Below are 22170 nucleotides of genomic sequence, written 5' to 3' on the forward strand. Positions count from 1 at the left end.
TGGATGGAAGATTAATGGAAGGTTATGGAGTAGGAGTTGAAAGCCACCCCGAGGTGCTGTGAGAAGAGAGGTTCGCGGGGAAGTTTGTGGGCTGCTGAGATAGAGGGGTCTTTCCCCAGGGAGCTGGTGTCTGTGGGATGTAGAGGAGGCCCCAGATTCATATTTAGGTGGATGTCCCTCTCGCAAAGCACAGGGGCCCCTCAGTGAGCCGAGCACAGGACAGAGCTCCCTCACTGACCATCCCACAGCATGGGACTTTCTTATCACCCTCTCCCACAGCAAGGAGCTCCCTCATCAGCCCCTCCCACAGCAAGAAGCTCCCTCACTGACTGCTCAATATCAAGGAGCTCCCTCACCACCCCTCCCAGAGCACAGAGCTCCCTCACCTACCCTTCCACAGCGCGGAGTTCCCTCACCACCCCTCCCATGGTTTACCCTGAATAAAAAGAGGGGTTGGGCAGTGAAGTCAATTTTATTTGGGGTTGAAGGGTAAACACTGGAACATTCTGCTCACGCATCCGAGATGGGATCCATTCTGAATTACCCTGCACCGTCCACACTCAACCAGTGGAGTCATCCGGGTCTGGGGGAGAGAGTGGGGAGAGAGAGAAGGGGGAGCGAGGGGGGGGGAAAGAGAGGGGGGAGTGAGGGGAGAGAGAGAGAGAGGGGGGAGGGAGAGGGGGAGAGGGGTGGTTAGAGAGCAGAGAAAGAAGGGGAGAGAGGGGGTTAGAGAAAGGGGAGAGAGATGGGGAGAGAGAGGGGGAGACATGATGTTGGGTGGGGGAGGAAGACCCAGGATGATGGAGACTATCGGAGAGTGAGTAGGACACTCACCCCACTCCCCTCTCCCCCTCACTCTATCCCCTCCCTCCCTCCTCTTCCTACTCCCATCTCTCCCCTCCCTATCTGCACTTCCCCTCCCTCCCCACTCTACCTCCTCCCCTCGCTCCTTTCCCCCTCCCCTCTCTCCCCCTCCCTCTCCCCCTCCCCCCCTCCCCCCCTCCTCCCCCCTTATATTTCTCCCCCTCTCTCCCCCGGGCTACTCTGCCCCCCCCACCCCCTCCTCCTTCCATCACCCCTATCAGACGGGGAAGCACACAGAGCAACACTCCAGGCAGACCTCCAGGCAGTCTGCAGTGCCGCAGCACTCCCGCAGCAGGGCACAGGCACCCCCGCAGTCCTCCGCACCGTCCCCGGCTCCGCGGCAGCAGCAGGCAGGTGCCCCCGGCTCCACTCCCAGCCACGGGGCGCCACAGTCCACGGTCCCGCAGAACGAGAACAGCTGGCAGAAGAGGCATGCAAGGACACAGTGCAGGCAGCAGTCTGTCGGAGAGAGAGGGGAAGGGAGAGAGGGGAGAGGGAGGGAGAAGGAGAGAGGAGGGGGGAATGGGAGAGAGGGATAGAGAGTGGGGGAGAAAGAGGGAGAAGGGGATGGGAGAGAGGGATAGAGAGAGGGGAGGGGGAGAAAGAGGGGGAGGGAAAGTGGAGGAGGGGAGAGAGGGGAGAAGGAGGAGGGGGGATCGGGATGGGAGAGAGAGAGAGAGAGTGAGAGAGAGAGAGAGAGAGAGGGAGAGAGGGGAGGAGAGAGAGAGGGAGGGGGAGCGAGAGGACGAGTGAGGGGGAAGAGAGGGGAGGGGAGGGGAAGAGGAAGGGGGATGGGGATAGAGATGACGAGAGAGAATAGGGAATGGAAGGGGTGAGCGGGAGATTGACGTGGGAGGAAGGCAGAGATGAGAAGTTAGCCATCCCCATGGGGGAACCCAGGCCCCAGTTCGCTGAATCTGGAACCCGCAAGGACTCTAGGTCAGTGTTTGAACAATCAGTGCAGTACTATGGCAAAGTTGTGTGCACGCATTTGTGTGTGTGTGTTTGTGTGCATGTCTGTATTTGTGTATGTTTGTGTCAGTGTATATGTAAGTCTGTGTGTGATTATGCTTGTGTGTGTACGTGCATGCACGTGTGTAAGTGTGTGTGTGTCTGTGTGTCCATCTGTGTCTGTGTGTGAGTGCATGTGTGTGTGTGTTGGTTGTTGTGTCTATGTATGTGAGCATGTGTGTCAGTGTGTGCGTGTGTGTGCGTGTGCATGCATGTGTGTGTGGTGTGTGAGTTTGAGTGTGAGTTGGTGTTTTTATGTGTGTGAGTGTGAGTTTTTGTGTCTGAGTTTGTGCATGAGTGAGTATTTGTGTGAGTCTGTGACTGAGTTTGTGTGCATACGAGTTTGTATGTGCATAAGTGTGAATTTGTGTGTGAGTGGGTGTGAGTGTGAATTTGCATGGGTGTGTGTATGAGTGTAAGTTTGTGTGTCTGTGTGAGTTTCTGTGAGTGTGAGTTTGTGTGAGTTTATGAGTGTGTGTGTGAGTTTCTGTGTGTTAGTGTGAGTTTGTGTGAGTGTGAATTTGTGTGTGTGTGTGTTTGCATGGATTAGTGTAAGTTTATTAGTGTGTGTTTGTGTGCATGAGTCTAGGTTTGTGTCTGTGTGAGTTTGTGTGAGTGGGAGTTTTTGTATCCGAGTTTGTGTGTGTGAGTGAATTTGTGTGCATTTGTGTGTGTAAGTGTGAGTTTGTGTGTGTTTGTATATGTGTTGAGCGAATGTGAATTTGTGCGTGTGAACGTGTGCCAGTGTGAGATTGTGTGTGAATTTGTGAGTGTGTGTGTTTGCATGCATGAGTGTAAATTTATGTGTGTCTGTGTGAGTTTTTGTGACTGAGAGTTTCTGATTGTGAGTGTGAGTTTGTGTGTATATGAGTTTGTGGGTGTGAGTTTATGAGTGTGAGTGTATGTAAGTTTCTGTATGTGTGAGGGTGAATTTGTGTATGTGAATGTGTGTGAGGGTGAGTTTGTGTGTGTGTTTTTGTGTGAGTGAGTTTGTGTGTCTGCATGTGAGTTTGTGTTTTTGTGTGTGATTGTGAGTTTATGGTGTGAGTTTATGAGTGTATGTGTGTGAATTTTTGTGTCTGAGTGTGAGTTTGTGTGTGTGAGTTTGTGTGTATGAGTGTGTTTTTCTGCTTGAATTTGTGCATGTGAGTGTGAATTAGTGTGTGTCTATGTGGGTGCAAGTTTATGTGTGCATGTTTGTGAGTGTGAGTTTGTGAGTTTTGTGTGTGTGTGTGTGAGTTTGTGGGTGTGAGTGTGTTTGTGAGTGTGAATTTGTGTGAGGGTGAGTTTGTGTGTGTGCATATGTGTTTTGGTGAGTTTCTGTGAGCGTGTGTGTGTGTGTTTTTGTGTCTGAGCGAGTTTGTGTGTGTTTGAGTATGTGTGTGTGTCTGTCAGCGTAAGTTTGTTTTTTGTTTGTGTGTGAGTATGAGTTTGTGCATGTGTGAGTTTGTGTGTGAGTCTGTGTGAATTAGTGGGTGTGTGTTTGTGTGTGTGTGAATTTGTGTGTGTCTGCGTGTATGAGGGAGTTTGTGGGTGAGTGTGAATTTGTGTGTCTGAGTGTGAGTTTGTGTTTGTGTGTGAGTTTGAGTGTGTCTATGACTGTGAGTTTGTATGCATGTGAGTTTGTGTGTGCACGAGAGTTTGTGTGTGAGTGTGTGTGCAAGTGTGAGTTTGTGTGTGTGTGTTTCAGTGTGAGTTTGTGTGAATGTGAATTTGTGTGGGTGTGTGTTTGTGTACATGAGCGTAAGTTTGTGTGTGAATTTGTGTGTGTGCATGAGTGTGTGTTTGCATGCATGAGTATTGTGTGTGGGTGAGAGTGTGAGTTTGTGTGTGAGTGTGATTTTGTGTGTATGTACGTATGTGTTTGCGTGTGAGTTTGTGTGTGTGTTTGTATATGTGTGAATTTTTGCATCTGAGTGTGAGTTTGTGTGAGTGAAAGTTTATGTGTGTGAATTTGTGTGTATGTGTGATTTTTCTGTCTGAGATTGAGCATGTGAATGTAACTTTGTGTGCAAGCAAGTTTGTGTGTGCATGAGTGAGAGTTTGTGTGTGTGCAAGTATGAGTGTGTGTAAGTTTGAGAGTGAGTTTCTCTGTGTGTGTGAATGTGTGTGAGGGTGTTTGTGTGAGTTAATGGGTGTGTTTGAGTGTGTGTGTCTGTGTGTATGAGTGAGTTTGTGGGTGAGTGTGAATTTGTGTGTGTATATTGTGTGTCTGAGTGTGAGTTTGTGTTTGTCTGTGAGTGTGAGTTTGTGTGTATCTGTGACTGTTTATATGCATGTGAGTTTGTGTGTGCATGAGTTTGTGTGTAAGTGTGATTTTGTGTGTATGTCAGTATGTGTGTGTGTGTTCCTGTGTGTGGGTATGTGTGTGTCTGTCTGTGTGCGGTGTGTGAGTGTGAGTTTGTGTGTGTGAGTTGGTGTGTGTTTGAGTTTGTGCGTGTGAGTTTTTGTGTCTGAGTTTGTGCATGAATGTATTTGTGTGAGTCTGTGACTGAGTTTGTGTGCATGAGTGTGAGTTTCTGTGTATGCATGAGTGTAGGTTTGTGTCTGTGTGAGTTTGTGTGAGTGTGTTTTTGTGTGTGAGTTTGTGTGCATTTGTGTGTGTGAGAGTTTGTATATGTGTTGAATGAATGTGTTTGTGTGTGTGCCAGTGTGAGTTTGTGTGAGTGTGTGTTTGCATGCATGATTGTAAATTTGTGTGTGTCTGTGTGTTTCTGTGAGTGAGAGTTTCTGTGTGTGAGTTTGTGTGTGTATGAGTTTGTGGGAGTGTTTATGAATGTGAGTGTGTGGGGGTGAGTTTGTGTGTGAGATTTGTGTCTGAGTGAGTTTGTGTATGTGAGTTTGTGTGTCTGTGCATGTGAGTTTGTGTTTTTGTGTGAGTGTGAGTTTATGGTGTGAGTATGAGTGTGTGTGTGTTTGTGTGAATTTGTGTGTGTGTCTGTGTGTATGAGGGAGTTTGTGGGTGAGTGTGAATTTGTGTGTGAATATTGTGTGTCGGAGTGTGAGTTTGTGTTTGTGCATGTGTGAGTTTGAGTTTGTGTGTATATGTGACTGTTTGTATGCGTGTGAGTTTGTGTGTGCATGAGTGTGTGTGTAAGTGTGAATTTGTGTGTATGTCAGTGTGTGTGTGTTCCTGTGTGTGGGTATGTGTGTGTCTGTCTGTGTGCGGTGTGTGAGTGTGAGTTGGTGTGTGTTTGAGTTTGTGAATGTGAGTTTTTGTGTCTGAGTTTGTGCGTGAGTGTGAATATTTTTGTGAGTGTGACTGAGTTTGTGTGCATATGAGTTTGTATGTGCATGTGTGAGTGTGTGTGCAAGTGTGAGATTGTGTCAGTGTGAGTTTCTGTGAGTGTGTGTTTGTGTGTGTGTTTATGAGTGTGTGAGTTTCTGTGTGTGACAGTGTGAGTTTGTGTGTGTGTTTGCATGCATTAGTGTAAATTTGTGCATGGGTGAGTTTGTGTGTGTGCATGTGTGTGAGTTTGTGCGCATGAGTGTGAGTTTGTGTGTATCCATGAGTGTAGATTTGTGTCTGTGTGAGTTTTTGTGTCTGAGATTGTGCGTGTAAGTTTGTATGCATTTGTGTGTGAGTGTGAGTTTGTGTGTGAGTTTGTATATGTGTTGAATGAATGTGAGTTTGTGTGAGTGTGAGTTTGTGTGTATGAGTGTGAGTTTTTCTGCTTGAGTTTGTGCATGTGAGTGTGAATTAGTGTGTGTCTATGTGAGTGCAAGTTTATGTGTACATGTTTGTGAGTGTGAGTTTGTGAGTTTTGTGTGTGTGTATGAATCTGTGTGAGAATGTGTGTGTGTGAGTGTGAGTTTGTGGGTGTGAGTTTATGAGTGTGAGTGTGTTTGTGAGTGTGAATTTGTGTGAGGGTGAGTTTGTGTGCGCATATGTTTTTTGGTGAGTTTCTGTGAGCGTGTGTGTGTGTGTTTTTGTGTCTGAGCGAGTTTGTGTGTGTTTGAGTATGTGTGTGTGTCTGTCAGCGTAAGTTTGTTTTTTGTTTGTGTGTGAGTATGTTTGTGCATGTGTGAGTTTGTGTGTGAGTTAGTGGGTGTGAGTTTGAGTGTGTGTTTGTGTGTGTGTGAATTTGTGTGTCTGTGTGTATGAGGGAGCTTGTGGGTGAGTGTGAATTTGTGTGTCTGAGTGTGAGTTTTGTTTGTGGGTGAGTTTGAGTGTGTCTGTGACTGTGAGTTTGCATGCATGTGAGTTTGTGTGTGCACAAGAGTTTGTGTGTGAGTGTGTCAGTGTGAGTTTGTGTGAATGTGAATTTGTGTGGGTGTGTGTTTGTGTACATGAGTGTAAGTTTGTGTGTGAATTTGTGTGTGTGCATGAGTGTGTGTTTGCATACATGAGTATTGTGTGTGGGTGAGAGTGTGAGTTTGTGTGTGAGTGTGATTTTGTGTATGTACGCATGTGTTTGCGTATGAGTTTGTGTGTGTGAGTTTGTGTTTGTTTGTATATGTGTGAATTTTTGCATCTGAGTGTGAGTTTGTGTGAGTGAAAGTTTGTGTACGTGTGTGAATTTGTGTGTATGTGTGATTTTTCTGTCTGAGTTTGAGCATGTGAGTGTGACTTTGTGTGCAAGCAAGTTTGTGTGTAAATGAGTGAGAGTTTGTGTGTGTGCAAGTATGAGTGTGTGTAAGTTTGAGAGTGAGTTTCTGTGTGTGTGTGAATGTGTGTGAGGGTGTTTGTGTGAGTTAATGGGTGTGTTTGAGTGTGTGTGTGAGAATTTGTGTGTGTGTCTGTGTGTATGAGAGAGTTTGTGGGTGAGTGTGAATTTGTGTGTGTGTATTGTGTGTCTGAGTGTGAGTTTGTGTTTGTCTGTGAGTGTGAGTTTGTGTGTATCTGTGACTATGCGTGTGAGTTTGTGTGTGCATGAGTTTGTAAGTGTGAATTTGTGTGTATGTCAGTATGTGTGTGTGTGTGTTCCTGTGTGTGGGTATGTGTGTGTCTGTTTGTGTGTGGTGTGTAAGTGTGAGTTTGTATGTGTGAGTTTTTGTGTCTGAGTTTGTGCATGAATGTATTTGTGTGAGTCTGTGACTGAGTTTGTGTGCATGAGTGTGAGTTTCTGTGTATGCATGAGTGTAGGTTTGTGTCTGTGTGAGTTTGTGTGAGTGTGTTTTTGTGTGTGAGTTTGTGTGCATTTGTGTGTGTGAGAGTTTGTATATGTGTTGAATGAATGTGTTTGTGTGTGTGCCAGTGTGAGTTTGTGTGAGTGTGTGTTTGCATGCATGATTGTAAATTTGTGTGTGTCTGTGTGTTTCTGTGAGTGAGAGTTTCTGTGTGTGAGTTTGTGTGTGTATGAGTTTGTGGGTGTGTTTATGAATGTGAGTGTGTGGGGGTGAGTTTGTGTGTGAGATTTGTGTCTGAGTGAGTTTGTGCATGTGAGTTTGTGTTTTTGTGTGAGTGTGAGTTTATGGTGTGAGTATGAGTGTGTGTGTGTTTGTGTGAATTTGTGTGTGTGTCTGTGTGTATGAGGGAGTTTGTGGGTGAGTGTGAATTTGTGTGTGAATATTGTGTGTCGGAGTGTGAGTTTGTGTTTGTGCATGTGTGAGTTTGAGTTTGTGTGTATATGTGACTGTTTGTATGCGTGTGAGTTTGTGTGTGCATGAGTTTGTGTGTAAGTGTGAATTTGTGTGTATGTCAGTGTGTGTGTGTTCCTGTGTGTGGGTATGTGTGTGTCTGTCTGTGTGCGGTGTGTGAGTGTGAGTTGGTGTGTGTTTGAGTTTGTGAATGTGAGTTTTTGTGTCTGAGTTTGTGCGTGAGTGTGAATATTTTTGTGAGTGTGACTGAGTTTGTGTGCATACGAGTTTGTATGTGCATGTGTGAGTGTGTGTGCAAGTGTGAGATTGTGTCAGTGTGAGTTTCTGTGAGTGTGTGTTTGTGTGTGTGTTTATGAGTGTGTGAGTTTGTGTGTGTGTTTGCATGCATTAGTGTAAATTTGTGCATGGGTGAGTTTGTGTGTGTGCATGTGTGTGAGTTTGTGCGCATGAGTGTGAGTTTGCATCCATGAGTGTAGATTTGTGTCTGTGTGAGTTTTTGTGTCTGAGATTGTGCGTGTAAGTTTGTATGCATTTGTGTGTGAGTGTGAGTTTGTGTGTGAGTTTGTATATGTGTTGAATGAATGTGAGTTTGTGTGAGTGTGAGTTTGTGTGTATGAGTGTGAGTTTTTCTGCTTGAGTTTGTGCATGTGAGTGTGAATTAGTGTGTGTCTATGTGAGTGCAAGTTTATGTGTACATGTTTGTGAGTGTGAGTTTGTGAGTTTTGTGTGTGTGTATGAATCTGTGTGAGAATGTGTGTGTGTGAGTGTGAGTTTGTGGGTGTGAGTTTATGAGTGTGAGTGTGTTTGTGAGTGTGAATTTGTGTGAGGGTGAGTTTGTGTGCGCATATGTGTTTTGGTGAGTTTCTGTGAGCGTGTGTGTGTGTTTTTGTGTCTGAGCGAGTTTGTGTGTGTTTGAGTATGTGTGTGTGTCTGTCAGCGTAAGTTTGTTTTTTGTTTGTGTGTGAGTATGTTTGTGCATGTGTGAGTTTGTGTGTGAGTTAGTGGGTGTGAGTTTGAGTGTGTGTTTGTGTGTGTGTGAATTTGTGTGTCTGTGTGTATGAGGGAGTTTGTGGGTGAGTGTGAATTTGTGTGTCTGAGTGTGAGTTTTGTTTGTGGGTGAGTTTGAGTGTGTCTGTGACTGTGAGTTTGCATGCATGTGAGTTTGTGTGTGAGAGTTTGTATATGTGTTGAATGAATGTGTTTGTGTGTGTGCCAGTGTGAGTTTGTGTGTGTTTGCATGCATGATTGTAAATTTGTGTGTGTCTGTGTGTTTCTGTGAGTGAGAGTTTCTGTGTGTGAGTGTAAGTTTGTGCGTGTGACTGTGAGTAAGTTCGTGTGTGCATGTGTTTCTGTGTCTGAGGGTGAGTTTGTGTGTGAGTGTGCGTTGGTGTGTGTGTGGGCATGTGATTTAGTTGGTGAGTGTGAATTTGTGTGTGCGTGATGGTGAGTTTGTGTGCGTATGTGAGTGTGTGCATTTTTGTGTCTCAGTGTGTTTGTGTGAGTGTAAGGTTTTGTGTGTTTGCGTGTTTCTGTGAGTGAGAGTTTCTGTGTGTGAGTGTGAGTTTGTGTGTGTATGCGTTTGTGGGTGTGTTTATGAATGTGCGTGTGTGGGGGTGAGTTTGTGTGTGAGATTTGTGTCTGAGTGAGTTTGTGTATGTAGTTTGTGTGTGCACGTGAGTTTGTGTTTTTGTGTGAGTGTGAGTTTATGGTGTGAGTTTATTAGTGTGTGTGAATTTGTGTGTGTGTCTGTGTGTATGAGGGAGTTTGTGGGTGAGTGTGAATATGTGTGTGTATATTGTGTGTCGGAGTGCGAGTTTGTGTTTGTCTGTGAGTGTGAGTTTGTGTTTGTGCATGTGTGAGTTTGAGTTTGTGTGTATCTGTGACTGTTTGTATGTGTGTGAGTTTGTGTGTGCATGAGTTTGTGTGTAAGTGTGAATTTGTGTGTATGTCAGTGTGTGTGTGTGTGTTCCTGTGTGTGGGTATGTGTGTGTCTGTCTGTGTGCGGTGTGTGAGTGTGAGTTTTTGTGTCTGAGTTTGTGCGTGTAAGTTTGTGTGCATTTGTGTGTGTGATTGTGATTTTGTGTGTGAGAGTTTGTATATGTGTTGAATGAATGTGAGTTTGTGTGTGTGCCAATGTGAGTTTGTGTAAGTGTGTGTTTGCATGCATGAGTGTAAATTTGTGTGTGTCTGTGTGTTTCTGTGAGTGAGAGTTTCTGTGTGTGAGTGTGAGTTTGTGTGTGTATGAGTTTGTGGGTGTGTTTATGAATGTGAGTGTGTGGGGGTGAGTTTGTGTGTGAGATTTGTGTCTGAGTGAGTTTGTCTATGTGAGTTTGTGTGTCTGTGCATGTGAGTTTGCGTTTTTGTGTGAGTGTGAGTTTATGGTGTGAGTTTATGAGTGTGTGTGTGTGTTTGTGTGAATTTGTGTGTGAAAATATGTGAGTTTGTGTGTGAATATTTGTGTCTGAGTGAGTGTTAATATGTATTTGTGTGTGTGAGTTTGTGTGTATGTGTGTGAGTATTTCTTTCTGAGTTTGTGCGTGTGAGTGAGTTTGTGTGTACTTGTGTGTGTATGTGTGAGTTTGTATATATGTTGAATGAATGTGAGTGTGTGTGAGTGTGAATTTGTGTGTGTGTGTGTGTGCCAGGGTGAGTTTGTTTGTGTGAAATTGTGTGTGTGTGTGCCAGTGTTTGTTTGTGTGAATTTGTGTTTGTGTTTGCATGCATGAGTGTAAGTTTGTGTGTTTCTGTGAGTGTGAGTGTGTGTGTATGAGTTTGTGGGTGTGAGTTTATGAGCGTGAGTGTGTGTGTGTTTCTGTGTGTGTGAGGGTGATTTTGTGTGTGTATTTTGTGTGTGTGGGGGGTGTTTGTGTTTGAGTTTGTGTTTTTGTGAGTGCGTGAGTTTATGGTGTGAGTTTATGAATGTGTGTGTGAGTTTGTGTGTGTATTTGAGTGTGAATTTTTGTATGTGTGTAAGTTTGTGTTTGTGTGTATGAGTGTGAGATTTTCTGTTGAGTTTGTGTGTGTGAGTTCATGTGAGTGTGTTTGCACACGATTGTTTGTGTCAGTTTGTGTGGGTGTGAATTAGTGTGTGTGTGACTGTGTATGTATGATTGTGAGTTTGAGTTTGTGTGAGTTTATGTGTGTGTTAAGTTTTTGGGCGTGAGTTTATGAGTGTGTTTGTTTGTGTGTGCGTGTGCATATGTGTTTGTGCGTGAGAGTGAGTTTGTGAGTAAGTGTGAATATGTGTGTGTTAGGGTGAGTTTTTGTGTGAGGGTGAGTGTGTGAATTTTTGTGTCTTGAGTGTGAGTGTAAGTTTGAGCACGTGTGTTTGTGATTTTGTGGGTGAGTATGAATTTGTGTGAGGGTGAGTTTGTGTGTATTTGTGAATTTTTGCATCTGTGAGTTTGTGAGTGTAAGTTTCTGTGTGTTTGTGCATGTGTGTTTGTATGTATCTGTGAGTGCAGGTTTGTGTGCCTCAGTGTGAGTTTGTGTGTGTGTGAATTTGTCTGTGTGTGTGAGGGTGAGTAATTGTGTGTATTTGTGTGTGTGTGTTTGTGAGTGTATGTGTGTATCTGTGAGTGTGAGTTTGTGGGTGAGTGTGAATGTGTGTGTGTGAGGGAGAGTTTGTGCTTGTGTTTGAGTGTTTGTGTGTGTGTGATTGTGTGTGTGAGAGTTTATGTTGGTTTGTGTGTGTGTGTTTGTCTGGGTGTGAGTGAGTTTGTGAGTGTAAGTTTGTGTGTGTGACTGTGAGTGAGTTCATGTGTGCATGTGTTTCTCTGTCTGAGGGTGAGTTTGTGTGTGAGTGTGAGTTTGTGTGTGTGTGTGCGCATGTGATTTAGTTGGTGAGTGTGAATTTGTGTGTGTGTGATGGTGAGTTTGTTTGCGTATGTGAGTGTGTGCATTTTTTGTCTCAGTGTGTTTGTGTGAGTGTAAGTTTGTGTGTGTTTGTGAATTTTTGCATTTGAGTGTGAGTTTGTGAATTTTTGCATTTGAGTGTAGGTTTTTGTGTTTGTGCATGTGAGTGTGTATCTGTGAGTGTGAGTTTGTGAAGTTGTGGGTGAATGTGAATTTGTGTGTGTGAGGGTGAGTTTGTATATGTATTTGTGTGAGTGTGAATTTTTGTATATGAGTGTGAGTGTAGGTTTGTTTGTCTGTGCACGTGAGTGTGTTTGTGTATATCTGTGTGTGTGAATTTGTGTGTGTGGGGGCGAGTTTGTGTGTGAATTTCTGTATCTGAGTGTGAGTTTGTGTGAGTGTGTTTGTATCTATGTGTGTGTGTGTATCTATGTGTGTGTGTGTTTGTGGGTGAGTGTGAATTTGTGTGTGAGGGTGAGTTTGTATGTGTGAATTTGTCTCTGTGTGAGGGTGAGTACTTGTGTGTGTGAAATTTTGTGTGTGAGTGTGTTTGTGTGAGTATATGTTTGTGTGTATCTGTGAGTGTGAGTTTGTGGGTGAGTGTGAATGTGTGTGTGTGAGGGTGAATTTGTGCTTGTGTGTGTGTATGAGTTTGTGTGTGTGTGCATTTGCGTGTGTGAGAGTTTGTTGGTTTGTGTATGTGTGTTTGTGTGGGTGGGAGTTAGTGTGTGTGAGAGTGAGTTTGTGTGTATGAATTTGCCTGTGTGTGGGGGTGAGTTTGTGTATCTGTTAGTGTGAGTTTGAGGGTGTGTGAATGTGTGTGTGTTTATGTTTTTGTGTGTATTAGTTTGTGAGTTTGTGATTGTGTGTGCATTTGTGTGTGAGAGTTTGTGTTGGTTTGTGTGTGTGTATTTGTGTGGGTGGGAGTTAGTGTGTGTGAGATTGTGTGTGAGCGTGGGTTTGTGTGTGAGTGTGTGAATTTGTGTGTGGATGTGTGTTTCTGTTTGTGAGGGTGAGTTTGTGTGCATGAGGGTGAGTTTGTGTGTGTGTGCATGTTAGTGGGTGAGTGTGAATTTGTGTGTCTCAGTGTGAGTTTGTGTGTGTTTGTGCATGTGATTGTGTGTATCTGTGAGTGTGAGTTTGTGTGTGCGCGTGTGTTTTTGTGTGAGTGTGAATTTGCCTGTGTGGGTGGTGAATTTCTATGTCTGTGTTTGTCTGTCTCTCAGTGATTTTGTGTGTATCTGTGTGTTTGTGTGTTTCAGTGTGTGAATTTTTGTGTATGCGTGTGTGTGAATAAGTGTCTCAATGAGTTTGTGAGTGTGAGTTTGTGTGTGTGTGAATTTGTGTGTGACTGTGAGTGAGTTTGTGTGTGCATGAGTGTGTTTCTGTTTGTCTGTGTGCCTATGTGTTTGTGTGTGTGGGTGATTTTGTATCAGTGTGAGTTTTAGTGACTGAGTGAGTTTATGTGTGTGAGTTGGTGTGTGTCTGTGCGTTTGAGTATGTGTGTCAGTGTGAGTTTGTTTATTTGTGCATGTGAGTTTGTGTGTGTAATAGTTTATGTGTGTGAGTTTATGAGTGTGTGTTTGTGTGATGGTGAGTTTCTGTATGTGTGAGTTTGTGTGTGTGCATGTGAGTTTGTGGGTGAGTGTGAATTTGTGTGTGTGTGGGTGAGTTAGTGTGTGTATTTGTGTGTGCGAATTTTTGTATGTGAGTGTAGGTTTGTTTGTCTGTGCACAAGTTTGTGTGTATCTGTGAGTGTGCATTTGTGTGTGGGGGAGCTTGTGTGTGAATTTTTGTATATGAGTGTGAGTTTGTGCATGTGTGTTTGTGTGTGTGAGGGTGAGTTTGTGTGTGTGTGTGAAATTTTGTGTATGTTTGTGTGTGTATCTGTGAGTGTGAGTTTGTGGGTGAGTGTGAATGTGTGTGAATTTGTGTGTGAATGTATGTGAGGGTGTGTTTGTACTGTGTATGAGTTTGTGTGTGTGTGAGTAAGTGTGCTTGTGAGTGATTCTGAATTTGTGTGTGTGTGAGGGTGCATTTGTATATGTGAGTGAATTTGTATGTGTGTGTGGGTGAGTTTGTGTGTCTGAGAGTGTGAGTTTGTGTGTGTATGAGTGTTTTTATGTGTGTGAGGGTGTTTGTGTGTGGGGGTGTTTGTGTGAGTTAGTGTGTCTGTCTGTGTTTGTCAGTGTGTTTGTTTGTGAGTTTGTGTGTGAATGTGTTTGTGCACATGTGTTTGTGTGTGTGTTAGTTTATGAGAGTGTGTGTGTTTGTATGTGTTTGAGTTTGTGTGCGTGAATGTGTGTGATGGTGAGTTTGTGTGTGCATGTGAGTTTGTGTATGTGTATTTGTGTGTAATTGTGACTCTGTGTGTGTTAGGGTGAGTTTGTGTGTGTGAGTGAGTGTGTGTGGGGGTGTGATTGTGAGTTTGTGTATGTGTATTTGTGTGTAACTGTGACTGTGTGTTAGGGTGAGTTTGTGTATGTGTATATGTGTGTAACTGTGACTGTATGTGTGTTAGGGTGAGTTTGTGTGTGTGTGGGGGCCTGACTGTGTGTAAGAGTGTGTTTGTGAGTGAGTCTGAATTTGTGTGTGTGTGTGTGAAGTTGCGTTTGTATGTATATTTGTATGTGTGAATTTTTGTGTGCTTTTGTATGTTTGTGTATCGTGTGAGTTTGTGTGAATTTTTGTGAGTGTATGTGTGAGTGTGAATTTGTATGTGTGTGTGGGTGTGTCTGTGAGTGTGAATTTGTTTGTGTGTGTGTGTGTTAGTGTGTGTCTGTGTGTTTGAGTATGTGTGTCTGTCAGTGTGTTTGTTTGTGCATTTGTGTGTGAGTGTGAGTTTGTGTGTTAGTTTATGGGTGTGAGTTTATGAGTGTGTGTTAGGGTGAGTTTGTGTATGTGTATTTGTGTGTGTCAGTGTGTGAATTTGTTGATGGTGTTTGTGTGTGAATGTGTGTGCATGTGAGTTTGTGGGTAAGTGTGAATTTGTGTGTGTGAGGGTGTTTGTGTATTTGTGTGTAACTGTGACTGTGTTTGTGAGTGTGAGTTTGTGGGTGTGAATTTGTGTGTCTGTTTGTATTTGTCTGTGTGTGTTTGTGTGAGTGTAAGTTTGTGTGTTTGTGCACATGAGTGTGTTTGTGTGTATCTGTGTGTGTCTGAGTTTGTGTTTGTGAGTGAGTTTGTGGGTGTGAATTTGTCTGTTGTGTGAGGCTGAGTGTGTTTATTTGTGTGTGTGAATTTTTATATCTGAGTGTGAGTTTGTGTGTATTGGTGAGTGTGAGTTTGTTTGTCTCAGTGTTTTTGTGTGTGTGAATTTTTATGTAAGTTTGTGTGTGAGTGTGAAATTGTGTGGGGGTGAGTTTGTGTGTCTGTGTGAGTTTGTCTGTCTCAGTGAGTTTGTGTGTGACTGAGTTTGTGTGTGCTTCTATATCTGTGTGAGTTAGTTTGTATGTGTGCATGTGAGTTTGTGGGTGAGTGTGGATCTGTGTGTGAGGAGGAGTTTGTGTTTGTGAGTTTTTGTGTCTGAGTGAGTTTGTACGTGTAAGTGTGTGCGTGTGAATTTGTTTGTCTGTGTTGAGTTTGTGGGTGAGTGTGAATTTGTGTGTGTGTATGTTTGTGAGTTTTTGTGACTGAGTGCGTTTGTATTTCTGTCAGTGTGTTTGTGTGTGTGTGATGAGTTTATGTGTGTTTGTATGAGTATGAAATTGTGTGTGTGAGTGTGATTGTATGTGTGTATGAATTTGTTTTGTGTGTATGAGTTTGTGTGAATGTGATTGAGTGTGTAAATATGTTTGTGTGCGTATAAGTGTGTTTGTGACTGTGTGTGTGTTTGTGAGTTAGTGTGTGGTGGTGTAAGTTTGTGTGTATGACTGTGTGAGTTTGAGTGTTTGTATTTGTGTGTTTGAGTGATTGTGTGGGAGTATAAGTTTGTGTGTGTGTGAGTCAGTGTGTGTGTGGTTGTGAGTGAGTTTGTGTGTGTGTGATTGTGTTAGCGTGCATGTGTTTGTGAGAATTTGTGTGTGTGTGTATGTGATTGTGAGTTTGAGTGTGTGAGTTTGAGTGAGTGTGAGTTTGTGTGTGTGATTGTGAGTTTGTGTGTGTGATTGTAAGTTTGTAATTGTGAGTTTGTGTGTGTGGTTGTGAGTTTGTGTGTGTGATTCAGTTCAAGTTTGTGAGTGTGTGTGATTGTGAGCTTGAATGTGAGTTTGTAGGTGTGATTGTGAGTGAGTTTGAGTGTGAGTTTGTGTTGGTTTGTGTGTGTGTGGGTGTGTGTGTTTGTGTGAGAGTTTCTGTGTGTGTGAGTTTGTGTGTGATTGTAAGTGGGTTTGTTTGTGTGTGTGATTGTGAGTTTGAGTTCGTGTGAGTTTGTGTGTGTGTGATTGTGAGTGGGTTTGTGTGTGTGATTGTGAGTGAGTTTGGATGTGTGTGATTGTGAATGGGTTTGTGTGTGTGATTGTGAGTGAGTTTGGGTGTATGTGATTGTGAGTTTGAGTTCGTGTGTGTGATTGTGAGTGGGTTTGTATGTGTGATTGTGAGTTTGCATGTGTGTGATTGTGTGTGAGTTTGGGTTTGTGTGATTGTGTGTGAATCTGGGTGTCTGTGATTGTGAGTTTGAGTTCGTGTGAGTTTGTGTGTGTGATTGTGAGTGGGTTTGTGTGTGATTGTGAGCTTATATGAGTGTGAGTTTGTGTGTGTGATTGCGAGTTTGTGTGTGTGATTGCGAGTGTGAGTTTGTGTGTGTGATTGCGAGTGTGAGTTTGTGTGTGTGATTGCGAGTGAGTTTGTATGTTTGAGTTTGTGTGACTGTCTGAACACGGTGAACCGATCAGAGTCCGTCATGAGAAGACACCAGAATTGAGCGGAGATCGGGCGCTGGGGAACCCCACACCCTTCCCAACCTGTCCCCCAACTTCTCCCTCTCCCACCGTTCCCTTTCCCATGCAGCACCCCTGCCCCCAATTCCTCTCCCTCCCCTCCCCCCACTCCTCCCCGACATTACTCAGCGGTAGCAGAGCTCGGAGATCTCCAGCGCCAGCTCCAGGCACTCCCCGCCCTGCTGACAGGCGTCGAGCAGCGAGCAGTCGGGGGCGCACACCAGGGGGCCCATGTCCCAATGAGCCCCCGGCCCCGTCACCCCAGCCCGGCCACAGCCGCAGCCCCCCACCGCCTCCCGGACCCCCGGCTGGAGAAGCCGGCACGTCTCCGCTGGACGGCAGAACAGACAGCTCAGCAGGAGGGAAAGGCACAGGTCTGGGAGGGGAGGGACAGGAGAGGGAGAAGGGGAGAGAGAGAGAGAGAGGGAGGAGAAGGGGAGAGGGGGGGTGAAGGAGAGGGAGGAGAAAGGGAGAGAGATGGGGGAGGGGGAGAGGGAGAAGTGGAGAGAGATGGAGAAGTGGAGAGAGATGGGAGAGGGAGGAGAAAGAGAGGGAGATGGCGAGGGGGAGGGGTGAAGGGAGGGAGAAAGGGAGGAGAGGGGAGGGGTGAAGGGAGAGAGTGGAGGAGGGGTGAAGGGAGGGAGAGATAGGGAGAGGGAGGAGAGGATGAAGGAAAGGAAAGATGGGGAGGGGGAGAGGAGAGAGAGATGGGAGAGAGAGGGGGAGAGGGGAGGGAGAGAGAGAGGGGGAGAGGAGGAATAGAGGGGTAGAGAGTGGAGGGGGTGAAGGGAAAGGGGGGAGAGATGGGGAGAGGGGAGGGGTGAAGGGAGGGAGAGATTGGGAGGGGTGAAGGGAGGGAGAGATTGGGAGGGGTGAAGGGAGGGAGAGGGAGAAGAGGGGGAGGGGTGATGGGGAGGGAAGAGAGATGGGGAGGAAAAGGGGAGGAGAGAGGGAGGGGGTGAAGGCAGAGATGGGGAGGGAGAGGGAGGAGAAGGGGAGAGGGGGGAGGGGTGGAGAGAGAGGGGAGGGAGGAGAAAGGGAGAGAGGGGAGGGAGAGAGGAGAGAGTGGAGGGAGAGGGGGTGAAGGGAGGGAGAGTTGGGGAGGGGGAGGGAGAGGGAGGAGAAGGGGAGAGGAGGAAGAGAGGGGAGAGAGTGGGGGAGAGAGCGGGTAGGGGTGGAGAAATGGGGAGGGGTGGGAGAAGGGGGAGAGGGGAGAAGGAGGAGAAAGGGAGAGAGTTAGAGGGGACAGAGAGGGGGAGTGGGAGAGGGAGGAGAAGGGGCGAGGGAGTTCAAGGGCGAGAGAGGAGAGAGTGGGGGAGAGAGGGTGAAGGGAGGGAGAGATGGGGAGGGAGGAGAAAGGGAGAGAGGGGAGGGGGAGAGAAGGAGAGAGTGGGGAGAGAGAGGGGGAGGGTGAAGGGAGGGAGAAGGGGAGTGGGGGGAGAGAGGGGGAGGGTGAAGGGAGGGAGAGATGGGGAGGGGGAGAGAGATGGGAGAGAGGGAGAGGGAGAAGGGGAGAGAGTTGGAGGGGAGAGAGAAGGAGAGAATGGGGGAGAGAAAGAGGGGGAGAGAGAAAGGGAGAGGTGTTAGTACTGTCTGACCCCGTTCCCCCATCTTGCCCCACACTCCCTGTGCATCCTCCAACTTGGCCCTGTCACCCCCTCTCTCCCACTCTGGAAGCCGGTCTGACTCGTGACGAATCTATTCCAGACGCACAAACATGCAGGTTCCTGGAACAACACTCCGCACCAGCCTACTGATAAATTATACCCTCCCCCATCCCGTCTCAGTCTAAACTCATGGGATTTGCCCATTGACCACGATGCTGGGTTCAGAGGTTATAACCCCTGACTGCAACGACCAGATGATCATTTAGACAAGAGATGGGGTGTCTCAGTGTTAGTATGACATGAGAGAAACCAGAGAGACGGGGGAAGGGGGGGGGGGTGGAGAAATGAAGAGGGGGTGAGAGAGGAGTCAGGAAGTGGGGGAGAGAGTAGGGAAAAGAAAAGAAAGACAGTGGTGAAGAGAGGTGGGGACAGGGTGGGGATCGGGGATGAAAGAAAGTGTGGAACGGGGAGAGGGGTGGTGGAGTGGGTGAAGAAAGGAGAGAGTCGGGAGAGAGGTGAGAGTGGGAGAGAGAGGATGAGACAGAGAAGGATAGGGATGAGGGTGGAGAAAGTGGGGGAGAGATCAGGTGAGGGGGAGGGGTAGGCCATGGCTGTCAAACGTGTTCTGCTCTAATAACCACAGATGTATATCACAGAGAGGTGACCCATCACCAGAGTTCTCAGCACGTAGGAATGTTTGAGTGGGACAAGAAGAGAATTCAGAGCTCCGAGCCCACCGAAATCACCAGTCAGCACTATGGTGTGAGAGGAATTAGGGCAGGAAGGGGTACCGGAGGTTAGAGATGGGGAGGGGTGCAGGAGACCAGAGGGGATTGCAGAGACAGGAAGGGGTGCAGGGGACTGGAAGGGGTTACAGAGACAGGAAGGGGTGGAGGGTACCTGAGGGGGTTACAGAGACAGAGAGTGGTAAAGAGGACCAGAGGGGTTACATAGCCAGGGTTGGGTGTTGGGGACGGGAGCGGGTTACAGAAACAGGAAGTGGTGGAGGGGACCGGAGATGGTTGCAGAGACAGGAAGGGGTGGATGTGAAGGGAGGAGGTTACAGAGACAGGAGGGGTGCAGGAGACCACAGGTGGTTATAGAGACAGGGAGGGGTGTAGGGGACAAGATGGGGTGACAGAGTCAGGGAGGGGTGTAGGGGACTGGAAGGGGTTACAGAGACAGGGATGGGTGGAGGGGACCAGAGGGGGTTACAGAAACAGGAAGGGGTGGAGGGTACCAGTGTGGGTTACAAAGACAGAGAGAGGGAAAGAAGACCAGAGGGGTTACAGAGCCAGGGATGGGTGTTGGGGACCAGAGGGGGTTACAGAAACAGGAAGTGGTGCAGGGGTCCGGAGGTTGTTACAGAGACTGGAAGTGGTGGAGGGGACCAGAGGGTGTTACAGAGACAGGGAGGGGTGTTGGGGAATGGGAGGGGTTATAGAGACGGTAAGGGGTACAGTAGACCAGAGGGGGTTACAGAGACGGAGAGGTGAAGGTGATGAGAGGGGGTTGCAGAGACAAGAAGGGGTGGAGGGGACTGGAGGAGGTTACAGAGACAGGGATGGTTGGTGGAGAGCAGATGGGGTGACAGAGTCAGGGAGGGGTGAAGGGGACTGGAAGGGGTTACAGAGACAGGGAGGGGTGTTGGGGAACAGAGGTGGTTACAGAGTCAGGGAGGGTTGTTGGGGACCGGAGGGGCTTACAGAGACAGGGATGGGTGGAAGGGACCAGAGCGGGTTACAGAGACAGGAAGGGGTGGAGGGGAACGGAGGGGGTTGCAGATACAGGAAGGGATGTAGGGGACCAGAGGGGGTTACAGAGACAGGAAGGGGTGGAGGGTACCAGAGGCGGTTACAGAGACAGGGAGGGGTGTAGAGTACTGTAGGCGGTTACAGAATCAGGGGAGTGGTGTTGGGGACTGGAGGGGGTTACAGAGACATGGAGGGGTGTTGGGGACTGGGAGGAGTTACACAGACACAGAGGGGTGCAGGGGAACGGAGGCGGTTACAGAATCAGGTAGGGGTGTAGAGGACCAGAAGATGTTACAGAGTCAGAGAGGGGTGTTGGGGACTGGAGGGTTGTAGGGGACTGGGAGGAGTTACAGAGACATGGAGAGGTGTAGGTGGCCAGAGGCGATTACAGAGTCAGGGAGGGGTGTAGAGGACCAGAGGGTGTTACAGAGTCAGCGAGGGGTGTTGGGGACTGAATTGGGTTACAGAGACAGGAAGGGGTGGAGGGTACCTGAGGGGGTTACAGAGACAGAGAGGGGATAAGAGAACCAGAGGGGTTGCAGAGCCAGGGATGGGTGTAGGGGACCGGAGGGGGGGGGGGGGGGTTACAGAAACAGGAAGTGGTGGAGTGGACCGGAGGTGGTTGCAGAGACACGAAGGGGTGGAGGGGACTGGAGGTCGTTACAGGGACAGGGAGGGGTGCAAGAAACCACAGGGGGTTATAGAGTCAAGGAGGGGTGTAGGGGACTGGAAGTGGTTACAGAGACAGGGAGGGGTGTTGGGGACCGGATGGGCTTACAGAGGCAGGAAGAGATGGAGGGGAACGCAGGGTGTTGCAGAGACAGGAAGGTGTGTAGGGGACCAGAGGGGTTTACAGAGACAGTGATGGGTGGAGGGGACCAGAGGGGTTTAGAGACATGAAGGGGTGGTGGGTACCTGACGGGGTTACAGAGACAAAGAGGGGTAAAGAGGACAAGAGGGGTTACATAGCCAGGAATGGGTGTTGGGGAACAGAGCGGGTTACAGAAACAGGAAGTGGTGGAGTGGACCTGAGGTGGTTGCAGAGATAGGAAGGGGTGAAGGAGACCACAGGGAGTTATAGAGACAGGGAGGGCTGTAGGGGACCAGATGGGGTGACAGAGTCAGCGAGGGGTGTTGGGGACTGGAGGGTTGTAGGGGACTGGGAGGCGTTACAGAGACATGGAGAGGTGTAGGTGGCCGGAGGCGATTACAGAGTCAGGGAGGGGTGTAGAGGACCAGAGGGTGTTACAGAGTCAGCGAGGGGTGTTGGGGACTGGAGGGGATTACAGAGACAGGGAGGGGTGTCGGGGACTGAAGTGGGTTACAGAGACAGGAAGGGTTGGAGGTGTCCGTAGGGGTTTACAGAGACAGGGTGTGGTGTCGGGGAATAGGAAAGGTTACAGAGGCACGAAGGGGTACAGGACACCAGAGGGGGTTACAGAGAAAGAGAGGTGTAGGAGTCCAGAGGGGGTGATAGAGACAGGGAGGGGTGTAGGAATCTGGAAAGGGTCACAGAGACTGGGAGGGGTGTTGGAAACTGGAAAGGGTCACAGAGGGGACCAGAGGGGGTTACAGAGACAGGAAGAGGTGGAGGGGAACTGAGGGGGGTTACAGAGACAGGAAGGGGTGGAGGGTACCTGAGGGGGTTACAGAGACAGAGAAGGGATAAGAGAACCAGAGGGGTTGCAGAGCCAGGGATGGGTGTAGGGGACCGGAGGAGGGGGGGGGGGTGGTTACAGAAACAGGAAGTGGTGGTGTGGACCGGAGGTGGTTGCAGAGACAGGAAGTGTGGAGGGTACTGGAGGTCGTTACAGGGACAGGGAGGGGTGCAGGAAACCACAGGGGGTTATAGAGTCAGGGAGGGGTGTAGGGGACTGGAAGGGGTTACAGAGACAGGGAGGGGTGTAGGGGAACAGTAGTGGTTACAGAGACAGGGAGGGGTGTTGGGGACCGGATGGGCTTACAGAGGCAGGAAGAAATGGAGGGGAACGGAGGGGGTTGCAGAGACAGGAAGGTGTGTAGGGGACCAGAGGGGTTTACAGAGACAGTGATGGGTGGAGAGGACCAGAGGGGGTTAAAGAGACATGAAGGGGTGGAGGGTACCTGAGGGGGTTACAGAGACAGAGAGGGGTAAAGAGGACGAGAGGGGTTACATAGCCAGGAATGGGTGTTGGGGAACAGAGCGGGTTACAGAAACAGGAAGTGGTGGAGGGGACCTGAGGTGGTTGCAGAGACAGGAAGGGGTGCAGGAGACCACAGGGAGTTATAGAGACAGGGAGGGCTGTAGGGGACCAGATGGGGTGACAGAGTCAGGGGTGGGTGTAGGGGACTGGAAGGGGTTACAGAGACAGGGAGGGTTGTAGGGGACCGGAGGGGCTTACAGAGACAGTGAGGGGAACGTAGGGGGTTGCAGAGACAGGAAGGGGTGGAGGCACCAGAGGGGGTTACAGAGACAGAGAGAGGGAAAGAGGACCAGAGGGGTTACAGAGCCAGGGATGGGTGTTGGGGACTGGAGGGGGTTACAGAAACAGGAAATGGTGGAGGGAACCGGAGGTGGTTGCACAGACAGGAAGGGGTAGAGGGGACTGGAGTGGGTTACAGAGTGAGGGAGGGATGTTGGTGACCGGAGGTTGTTACAGAGACAGAGAGGGGTGTAGGGGA

General features: G+C 47.9%; 1 protein-coding gene across 2 annotated transcripts in view; it reads right to left on the reverse strand.

The window, feature by feature from the left end:
• Positions 1 to 453: 453 nt before the first annotated feature.
• LOC138759120 (myoD family inhibitor-like) overlaps positions 454 to 22170 on the reverse strand; it is a 34919-nt gene continuing 13202 nt past the window's right edge. For both annotated transcript variants that reach the window (XM_069929062.1, XM_069929063.1), the window contains 2 exons: positions 1121 to 1323; positions 454 to 583 (listed from right to left, as the gene is read on the reverse strand). In XM_069929062.1, the coding sequence (XP_069785163.1) occupies positions 473 to 583; positions 1121 to 1323 (314 nt within the window). In that variant the 3' untranslated portion in view covers positions 454 to 472. The remainder of the gene's footprint in view (positions 584 to 1120; positions 1324 to 22170) is intronic.

Source organism: Narcine bancroftii, chromosome 3, assembly GCF_036971445.1.
Source record: "Narcine bancroftii isolate sNarBan1 chromosome 3, sNarBan1.hap1, whole genome shotgun sequence".
NCBI classification, from domain to species: Eukaryota; Metazoa; Chordata; class Chondrichthyes; order Torpediniformes; family Narcinidae; genus Narcine; species Narcine bancroftii.